General features: G+C 48.2%; 1 protein-coding gene across 4 annotated transcripts in view; it reads right to left on the bottom strand.

The window, feature by feature from the left end:
- Window positions 1-797: 797 nt before the first annotated feature.
- The window catches only part of CDC42BPA (CDC42 binding protein kinase alpha), a 178,638-nt gene continuing 168,338 nt past the window's right edge, over window positions 798-11,097 (bottom strand). For 2 of the 4 annotated variants that reach the window (XM_077282141.1, XM_077282142.1), the window contains 7 exons: window positions 10,979-11,063; window positions 10,762-10,885; window positions 8,527-8,644; window positions 7,151-7,336; window positions 3,610-3,727; window positions 3,240-3,394; window positions 798-2,795 (listed from right to left, as the gene is read on the bottom strand). In XM_077282141.1, the coding sequence (XP_077138256.1) occupies window positions 2,664-2,795; window positions 3,240-3,394; window positions 3,610-3,727; window positions 7,151-7,336; window positions 8,527-8,644; window positions 10,762-10,885; window positions 10,979-11,063 (918 nt within the window). In that variant the 3' untranslated portion in view covers window positions 798-2,663. Of the gene's footprint in view, window positions 2,796-3,239; window positions 3,395-3,609; window positions 3,728-7,150; window positions 7,337-8,526; window positions 8,645-10,761; window positions 10,886-10,978; window positions 11,064-11,097 lie in introns of those variants that run through there. The other 2 variants (XM_077282143.1, XM_077282144.1) reach the window with 2 other exon arrangements.

Here is an 11,097-nt window from a genome sequence, read left to right as displayed (position 1 = left end):
TCTATTCCAAACACGGATAAAAGCTCCCTGTTCTGCCGATCGGCGCCCGTCCCACGGTTGGACAAGTTGTCAGTGGTCACCTATCCAATCACTGGACAACTCCTCTAAGTACCGTAATTACCATGAATAGCTCTGAGCCACAATAGGAGAGGAACTGCCACACCGCAAATTTAGGTAAACAGGAATTTTATGGCCAATACATTTCTCCTTCAGTAATAGGGATGAACTCCAGCTTCATTTTATATTTGCAAAATACATTGATCAGTCTCTACCTTCCATCATAACCTCCTTGTTATAAGTAAGAATCTGCAGTGAGCTCCCCCTGGTGGTGACTACAGGCAGCTAGAATGTGGCAATCAGAGGGCGCTGTACAAATCTGAGTGCATGGAGCTCCCCCTAGTGGTGACTACAGGCAGCCAGATTGTGGCATTCAGGGGGCGCTGTACAAATCTGAATGCATGGAGCTCCCCCTAGTGGTGACTACAGGCAGCTAGAATGTGGCATTCAGGGGGCGCTGTACAAATCTGAATGCAAGGAGCTCCCCCTAGTGGTGACTACAGGCAGCAACACTTTTCATTCACCTTTATGGCTTGGAAGATTTAAAGCCTTGAATAATAAATGTAAGAAGTTCAGTGTTTCCTGCTGCCCCGTACACCCATTTAGGTACATTTTCATTGTCCCTGGAGCTCAGTGTCTGTTTATGTGATCCATAAACAATGGGACTGTATATTATCTCAGCTGCTAAATTTTCTTCCCAAATCTCAGGATGAAGCAATAAATAAAATAAAAACATCCAATTTGATTTTTTGACATTTTTTTAATTTTTCCATCTTTCTTGTATAGCATTAATTGTAAAAACAAAAAATACCAGCATCGTGATTATAAATATATTAACAGATAAAATGACATCTCGATTTTTAACAAACACAAAGGAAAAAAAAAATATTTTGCGGAGACTGCGCAAAGCACAATACGTGGATTTATACACCGCGGGGGGAGGGGCATCAGAATACTTTGGTGGGGGAGGGGGGACGGTGACAATAATAATAAAAAAAACTAAAAAAAATTATAATAAATAAATAAATACAAACAAAGCAGATGGATGTAAAATACAAGGACCTACATGCAAGGGGGTGAGGATTGGGACCTGAATCTTCTTCCTAAAGAATTTTATGGGAGGTGTTTGAATGTGTCTGAGAGTTCGATAAAATTGTTTTTTTAGTTTTATTTTTTTGTGGTCAGACAGGAGATATTATTGGTAAATCGCCCCTCTGATAGGCACAGGAAATGTGCTCAAGGCGCCACCAAGTGGTCAATAGTGAGAATTGCTGATAAATATACAATTCTCAAGTTGCAGTCTTGCTCTTCGGGCTACTGTAACTGGCAAAATGGACACCAGATTTTTATTTATGGATCCAATTTGTAACTTTTTTTTGTTGATGTGTTTATTAGTAATTGTTGTGGAACAAGCAATTAGTCAGCAGCTTAAATAAAATCCACGGGCAGTCGCCATCCTGCTTCCAAGCAAAATGTTCAATAATTTTCTAATGCCAACCACCCCCTCCCATCTTTAAAATCTTAATTACACGGACGTTTGTACAAGCAAAATTGTGCAACAACAAAAAAAAATATCAGTGTAGCTTGGACCTTAATACTTAAGTTCTAAATTTTTGTGTAATTTATCCTTTCTGATAAAAAATAAAACAATTCTGCTAAAATTAAGCGTTGTAAGTTACACCTCACAGCCAGCAGGTGGCGCTGTTTCCTTACCACTAACCAAACACTATCTGCAACAGTGCCATCTGCTGGCCAAAAGGCAGTACTGCATTCATCCTAGTTCTGCGCATTTCCTTCTGCATAGAAACTTCTCATAATGATAAATTTCTCTATAATGAACTGTAAACAGATAAAATGGTTAAAGATAACCGTAACTGAGGGGGGTGGAGGTGGCAAAGGCTTCCTAACAGCTGAGGCGGTTAATAATATGGAAAGATGGCAGGGCGGCAAACAACATCGTTTCCTGAGAAATTAAATCTTCCTGTGGAATGGTGAACGCCAGTGACAAGTGAAGTCTTTATGCAACGGCTGCACGATCACAGATGAGATATATATATATATAAAAAAAAAAACTGTAGTGGGGAAATGGAAAGAAAACAAACCGCGATTGACCGTGTGAAGCAAAACGTGAAGATTACGTGATTGTACGGTACGGAGTCTGATCCGTGAAGCGGGTTTATCCCATATATCAGTAATGAACGCAAACAATCGATCATTAAAACGACAGAATCTCTTTAAATATGCCTCTAATACTCCATCCTTATATATACATATGCAATGTACTATTTAGATTAAACTCTGTAGTAAAATACGTTATTGATGAGAGCGGGGGGGCGATCGCACATCGGATGTGTCCTCCCACGGGGGCAGGCGACACGGCGGACTTCCCCGCACCCGCCCGGACTTCCCACAATGGTTCCGTCGTGTGTCCGCCATTTGTGGCTCATGGAAACCATTAGAAAAGCGCCCGATCCTCTGCTGGGTCAGGTCTGTCGGCAGGCACGCTGCTCGCCGATGGTGGGGAGTGTCCTGGTGGCCCCCTCTGACCAGCGGCGGGTGGTGGGGGGACGGGAGATGCCGAGAGCGGCGGGAAGGGGCGAGAACGTTCAGGCGTCCCAGCTGACGTGATCCGAGCTCTCTAAGGAGCTGCTCTTGGTCTTGTGGGGCGACACCGGGCTCGGGGGGCTGCTTAGGTTGGAGCTATTGGAGGCTGTAGAATGTCTTGGCGAATCGGAGTCCTGAGGACGAATAAAACAGAAGGGGTTAAACCTCCGAACACAACACGAGCGGAGATCTGCAGTCACATTCAAAGCGGCACAGAATCTCAGATTGTGGCACATGGACTCTTAAAGGGGTCATTCGGCACCGTCCAGAGACGCCCATGTACTGCCGATCGCGTACGCGGAGATCTCAGACCGTAACGTCATTGGCGCCGCTCTCTTCAGATGTGAGCGGCTCTGGACGGAGCCGGAGAAACAACGGTTTCCGCTTGTATGACTCAACATCACAGTCATGCAACCGGAAAGCTAAAAAAGAAATCAATGCATGCAGCTTTGGATGTGACTAGAGTACAAATAATGACCCAGATCAGGGCAAGGTAAATGAAGCAAGCTGTTGGCCTCACTACTCCAGTCACCTCCCTGCTGCTTTTTTATGAACGCCCGGTGACGGATCCGTCTCACCTCTCGCTCATAGTCTCGCGCGGCTGCGTCACTTCCTTGGTCGGGTCCTCCGGAAGACAACGAGCCGTCAGACGGGGACGTCATGGGCGGTCTCTTGGCTCCGTAGCTGCTGCCGGAGAACTCTCGCCGTAGAGCGCTGCCGTTCTGCGACGACCCTGCAATGTGAATTGTGAGATCCACGTTTTAAGACTATTTTCGCCTCCCCTTCGGGGGTCACATCTGAAGACGCCCGTCCCCCCAACGAGAATAGACAGGGAAGGAAAGGAGGGAAAACGTTCAGAAACTTTATTACAGGTAGTGAGTGGTTCCCGAGACCCCTATGTGGGCATCAATGACTGCGCCGTCAGCCTGCGGCGCTGCGGTTACTTACGTGCGGCCAGGCCGCTGCTGGCGCTCATCGACCGGCCGGGCTCCCCGCGGGACTTGTTAATTGAGGGAATACTGACGGAGCCGCTGAACATGGAGCGACTATCCTGGTGCCGGAGGTTCTGTACGGAGCAGAGGGGGGACACAGTTATGGGGGGTAAATATAACGGAAAACCAGACGCAGTGGTCATAAGCACCGCAGACGGTAAAGCTCCAGGGGGCGGAAGCCGAGACCATCCAGACTGAAGCGGAAACCAACATGGAGGCGGCAGAACAGGCGAACACGGACACACACCATGATCAGATCCATATGGGATGATATGGCGTCACTGGTGGGAGATGGGAAATGCACAGGGACTGAACCCCCAAATATCACCCCCAACCCACAGGGCTGTGCAGGGAAAACTGGAAGCAGGAAGATTGTGCATCAGGAGAGCGAGGTCTGCGGAGAGGGGGCGCAGCACTTGGACATCGCCCTCCTGTCCGTATGAAGATGGGGGACTAGAAGGCAAAAACCTCATCAGATAGAAGTCTGCTGCACCCATCTAAGGTGTGTGGAGGAAGGAACAGAGGGGAGATGGGGAAGCAGTGGGGTCCGGCAGCAGCCGACACCGAGGAGCGCGAGGCCGAGCCAAATGGCCGGGTGTATGGGAGAGTCGGGGGATACAGCCATATAATGTGTGCGGCCGGATTATGGGCTCATGTCCGCAGCACAGCAGGACGCACGGATCAAGTCAGGAGCCCAAACCCTGCGACTGGCGAACTCCGAGATAAACCCACAGCCGGCAAACAGATGGAGGTGCAGCAACAGGTGAAGGGATGAAAGGCAGAGACACAAGAGATGGCCAGGAGGAGCGAGGAGCAATGGCCGGGGGAGGAGCGAGGAGCAATGGCCGGGGGAGGAGTGAGGAGCAATGGCCGGGGGAGGAGCGAGGAGCAATGGTCTGGAGGAGCGAGGAGCAATGGTCTGGAGGAGCGAGGAGCAATGGTCTGGAGGAGTGAGGAGCAATGGCCAAGGGAGGAGCGAGGAGCAATGACCGGGGGAGGAGCGAGGAGCAATGGCCGGGGGAGGAGCGAGGAGCAATGGCCGGGGGAGGAGCGAGGAGCAATGGCCGGGGGAGGAGCGAGGAGCAATGGCCGGGGGAGGAGCGAGGAGCAATGGCCGGGGGAGGAGCGAGGAGCAATGGCCGGGGGAGGAGCGAGGAGCAATGGCCGGGGGAGGAGCGAGGAGCAATGGCCGGGGGAGGAGCGAGGAGCAATGGCCGGGGGAGGAGCGAGGAGCAATGGCCGGGGGAGGAGCGAGGAGCAATGGCCGGGGGAGGAGCGAGGAGCAATGGCCGGGGGAGGAGCGAGGAGCAATGGTCTGGAGGAGCGAGGAGCAATGGTCTGGAGGAGCGAGGAGCAATGGTCTGGAGGAGCGAGGAGCAATGGTCTGGAGGATTGAGGAGCAATGGTCTGGAGGAGTGAGGAGCAATGATTGGGAGAAGTGTGGAACAATGATTGGGAGAAGTGAGGAATAGTGATGAGCGAGTATACTCGTTGCTCGGGTTTTCCTGAGCACGCTCGAGTGACCTCCGAGTATTTATGACTGCTCAGAGATTGAGTTTTCATCGCAGCAGCTGAATGATTTACATTTACTAGCCAGCATAAGTACATGTGGGGGTTGCCTGGTTGCTAGGGAATCCCCACATGTAATCAAACTGTCTAGTAGTCGCAAATGATCCAGCTGCTGGGAGGACAACTAAATCTCCGAGCAGTCATAAATACTCGGAGGTCACCCGAGCGTGCTCTGGAAAACCCGAGCAACGAGTATACTCGCTCATCGCTAGTGAGGAGCAATGTTTGGGAAGAGTGAGGAGCAATGATCGGGAGGAGTGAAGAGCAATGGTCTGGAGGAGTGAGGAGCAATGGTCTGGAGGAGTGAGGAGCAATGGTCTGGAGGAGTGAGGAGCAATGATCGGGAGGAGTGAGGAGCAATGATCGGGAGGAGTGAGGAGCAATGATCGGGAGGAGTGAGGAGCAATGATCGGGAGGAGTGAGGAGCAATGACAGAGGAGTGAGGAGCAATGATTAGTAGGAGTGAGGAGTAATGATCGGGAGGAGTGAGGCGCAATGACAGAAGTGAGGAGCAATGATTGGGAGGAGTGAGTGGCAATGATTGGGAGGAGTGAGGAGCAATGATCGGGAGGAGTGAGGAGCAATGATCGGGAGGAGTGAGGAGCAATGATCGGGAGGAGTGAGGAGCAATGATCGGGAGGAGTGAGGAGCAATGACAGAGGAGTGAGGAGCAATGATTAGTAGGAGTGAGGAGTAATGATCGGGAGGAGTGAGGCGCAATGACAGAAGTGAGGAGCAATGATTGGGAGGAGTGAGTGGCAATGATTGGGAGGAGTGAGGAGCAATGACAGAAGTGAGGAGCAATGATCGGGAGGAGTGAGGAACAATGATCGGGAGGAGTGAGGCGCAATGATCGGGAGGAGTGAGGCGCAATGATCGGGAGGAGTGAGGCGCAATGATCGGGAGGAGTGAGGCGCAATGACAGAGGAGTAATAATTGGGAGGAGTGAGGAGTAATGATTGGGAGGAGTGAGGAGCAATGATTGGGAGGAGTGAGGAGCAATGATTGGGAGGAGTGAGGAGCAATGATTGGGAGGAGTGAGGAGTAATAATTGGGAGGAGTGAGGAGTAATGATTGGGAGGAGTGAGGAGTAATGATTGGGAGGAGTGAGGAGCAATGATTGGGAGGAGTGAGGAGTAATAATTGGGAGGAGTGAGGAGCAATGATCGGGAGGAGTGAGGAGCAATGATCGGGAGGATTGAGGCGCAATGATCGGGAGGAGTGAGGCGCAATGACAGAGGAGTAATAATTGGGAGGAGTGAGGAGTAATGATTGGGAGGAGTGAGGAGTAATGATTGGGAGGAGTGAGGAGTAATGATTGGGAGGAGTGAGGTGCAATGATTGGGAGGAGTGAGGAGCAATGATTGGGAGGAGTGAGGAGTAATAATTGGGAGGAGTGAGGAGTAATGATTGGGAGGAGTGAGGAGTAATGATTGGGAGGAGTGAGGAGCAATGATTGGGAGGAGTGAGGAGTAATAATTGGGAGGAGTGAGGAGCAATGATCGGGAGGATTGAGGCGCAATGATCGGGAGGAGTGAGGCGCAATGACAGAGGAGTAATAATTGGGAGGAGTGAGGAGTAATGATTGGGAGGAGTGAGGAGTAATGATTGGGAGGAGTGAGGAGTAATGATTGGGAGGAGTGAGGTGCAATGATTGGGAGGAGTGAGGAGCAATGATTGGGAGGAGTGAGGAGCAATAATTGGGAGGAGTGAGGTGCAATGATTGGGAGGAGTGAGGAGTAATGATTGGGAGGAGTGAGGAGTAATAATTGGGAGGAGTGAGGTGCAATGATTGGGAGGAGTGAGGAGCAATGGCTGGAGCTTCAGATCAGAAGCAGGAACCTAGAGGAGCGAGAAGCAGTCATAAGCAGCGGTGACATGGAGGCAGGCACACCACACAGGTTAGTCCGGGGCTCGGCTGTGCATACCCTGTGAGAGCCAGGGGTAGTGCTGAGAGACGGGGAGGAGTAGGAGGAGGTGGCGGGGTGGACGGGGTCGGAGGACAGAAAGTTTTCAGCAGAATTTGCAGTCATGTGATAGACGTGCTCGAAGTTGCTTGGAGTGGAGATCAGGCTGGAGTGATGGCGGAGGGGGGATGGATTAGGGGACCTGGACTAGTAAAAAGACAGAATAAAAAAAAGACACAATCAACGGGAGAAAGACTCCAGTATCACCAGTAACAACCTGCACTGGAAAACTGCACCAATATGGACCCTGGAAGGAAATACATCAGTCGCAAAACACATCTCTCTCGTGTGCTGATAGTTTGTTACAATGTATCGGTGCAGAACAAATAGTCATCAGTCTGAATGATTTAAGTCGAAGCATATTGTTTAGAGCGGATGCAACTGTAACAAACCCTCATCTGTGAGCAGTATTACGTCCGTAAAGGATGTTGGTCTCAGAAAGAAAACAGTGTTCCAGTTCATTTACAGCAAGCGGAGATGTTGGAAAAAGTGAAGAAGGAAGAATAGAAATACAAAGTTGCAGAACTTTTCATCATGTTGTCGATGGATTCACACAAAATGGAAAACACTGCCCCATATAACAGCAGATTTCCCTAGAGACAAGCTAATACTGGGGGTCCGCAAGGGATCAACGACTTCAATATCCCACACAAGAGCAGTGTATTTCCTGACCAAGAGCCAGTTAAGGGTTCTGTCCTGTGCCTGGCATGAAGCTGAAAAGGACGTCTGGGAGAAGACGGTCACCACAATGCTCCTCCCACACGTCCTTTCCAGTTGGATGCCAGCCACAGGACAATCCCAAAAGTGTAAATATTTAGCACCCATTCTGTTCACAGTTTAGAGCAGTCTTGTAGATAAACAGTCCGTCTCTCAGCACCAGAACGGCCACACTGAGCTTTTTGATCAGAAGTAAGAATCTCTGGATAATCGGATATTAGACTAAGGCTGTGTGCAGACGTTGCGGTTTTCTCGCGTTTTTTCGCTATAAATATGCATTATATATATTATGCATCCCATCATTTAGAATGCATTCCGCAATTTTTGTGCACTTTTCTCCACGAAAAAAAAAACACATTGCGGTAAAAAACGCAGCATGTTCATTAATTTTGCGGATTTTTCGCGTTTTTCCTGCTATTTAATGCATTGGGAAGCTCCAGAAAAAACCGCATGCTGATTTCTTGCAGAAAATGTGCGGTTTTGCTCAGGAAATTTCTGCAAGAAATCCTGAATGTGCGCACATACCCTAAAGGTATTTTATTAAAACCAAATATTACATTTATGAAGTCATCAGCACTGAAGAACATTGGATCTACTGATCTGGCAGCAGCGTCTCTCACCATAGGTAGATCTTTCAATATTTGGATACCGTCTCCGGGCCCCATGTGTGCTATGTGGTTGAAGTTTGTTGGGTTGGAAATGAGCTTGTTCCTCATCTCAGGGTCTCGTAACATCTCCCTGCAAGAAAAATGCTCAGTGAGGAACCGCACAGATAATAGAAAAGGGAGTACGTTCTCCAGAGAGCCATTTATACTTCACATCTGGAAAATCTGGCTCACTTTATCAACCTACCAGAGCTGCACTATTCTTGCTGGTGCAGTCACTGTGTACATACATTACATTACTGATCCTGAGTTACATCCTGTATTATACCCCAGAGCTGCACTCACTATTCTGCTGGTGCAGTCACTGTGTACATACATTACATTACTGATCCTGAGTTACCTCCTGTATTATACCCCAGAGCTGCACTCACTATTCTGCTGGTGCAGTCACTGTGTACATACATTACATTACTGATCCTGAGTTACCTCCTGTATTATACCCCAGAGCTGCACTCACTATTCTGCCGGTGCAGTCACTGTGTACATACATTACTGATCCTGAGTTACATCCTGTATTATACTCCAGAGCTGCACTCACTATTCTGCTGGTGCAGTCACTGTGTACATACATTACTGATCCTGAGTTACCTCCTGTATTATACTCCAGAGCTGCACTCACTATTCTGCTGGTGCAGTCACTGTGTACATACATTACATTACTGATCCTGAGTTACATCCTGTATTATACCCCAGAGCTGCACTCACTATTCTGCTGGTGCAGTCATTGTGTACATACATTACATTACTGATCCTGAGTTACCTCCTGTATTATACCCCAGAGCTGCACTCACTATTCTGCCGGTGCAGTCACTGTGTACATACATTACTGATCCTGAGTTACATCCTGTATTATACCCCAGAGCTGCACTCACTATTCTGCTGGTGCAGTCACTGTGTACATACATTACATTACTGATCCTGAGTTACCTCCTGTATTATACCCCAGAGCTGCACTCACTATTCTGCTGGTGCAGTCATTGTGTACATACATTACATTACTGATCCTGAGTTACCTCCTGTATTATACCCCAGAGCTGCACTCACTATTCTGCCGGTGCAGTCACTGTGTACATACATTACTGATCCTGAGTTACATCCTGTATTATACCCCAGAGCTGCACTCACTATTCTGCTGGTGCAGTCACTGTGTACATACATTACATTACTGATCCTGAGTTACATCCTGTATTATACCCCAGAGCTGCACTCACTATTCTGCTGGTGCAGTCACTGTGTACATACATTACATTACTGATCCTGAGTTACATCCTGTATTATACCCCAGAGCTGCACTCACTATTCTGCTGGTGCAGTCACTGTGTACATACATTACATTACTGATCCTGAGTTACATCCTGTATTATACCCCAGAGCTGCACTCACTATTCTGCTGGTGCAGTCACTGTATACATACATTACATTACTGATCCTGAGTTACATCCTGTATTATACCCCAGAGCTGCACTCACTATTCTGCTGGTGCAGTCACTGTGTACACACATTACATTACTGATCCTGAGTTACATCCTGTATTATACCCCAGAGCTGCACTCACTATTCTGCTGGTGCAGTCACTGTGTACATACATTACATTACTGATCCTGAGTTACATCCTGTATTATACCCCAGAGCTGCACTCACTATTCTGCTGGTGCAGTCACTGTATACATACATTACATTACTGATCCTGAGTTACATCCTGTATTATACCCCAGAGCTGCACTCACTATTCTGCTGGTGCAGTCACTGTGTACACACATTACATTACTGATCCTGAGTTACATCCTGTATTATACCCCAGAGCTGCACTCACTATTCTGCTGGTGCAGTCACTGTGTACATACATTACATTACTGATCCTGAGTTACATCCTGTATTATACCCTAGAGCTGCACTCACTATTCTGCTGGTGCAGTCACTGTATACATACATTACATTACTGATCCTGAGTTACATCCTGTATTATACCCCAGAGCTGCACTCACTATTCTGCTGGTGCAGTCACTGTGTACATACATTACATTACTGATCCTGAGTTACCTCCTGTATTATACTCCAGAGCTGCACTCACTAGACTACTTAGAATTAGCACAATTGTATACACACAGTGACAAGTTCACGTCACATAGATGTAGGATGACTTGCGCTGGATCAGGTCTGGCACTATGGGACGCTTCCGTGGCTTCCTACCTTCTCTGCTGCATTCTCTCCTCCTCTGGCACACGGAAGGAGTACCTCCGCTTGTTGTTAATATTCCTCACCATTTGCTTCCGGCTATTGTCCGACGTCTCGGGAACGACCAGCTCGTCCCCTTCTAGAAAACAAGTAAATTAAAGTGAGGTCAGAGAGGGCGTGGCGCCACGGTCAACATCAAGATGAAAAAAAAATGTTATAAATTATTCCTCACCAGCCATTTTATTCTTGAAATATATAAGTCGTATCGTTTCCAATCCCAGAAGATTAAGTGAACCTTCTGCATTCAGTGGACGCACCTAAGGGTGAAATGGAAAAGGTTTGAGTTCCTAA

Source organism: Ranitomeya variabilis, chromosome 2 (genome assembly GCF_051348905.1).
Source record: "Ranitomeya variabilis isolate aRanVar5 chromosome 2, aRanVar5.hap1, whole genome shotgun sequence".
NCBI lineage: Eukaryota > Metazoa > Chordata > Amphibia > Anura > Dendrobatidae > Ranitomeya > Ranitomeya variabilis.
The sequence above is the reverse complement of the archived record's forward strand: the minus strand, read 5'-3'. Positions and strand labels throughout refer to the sequence as shown.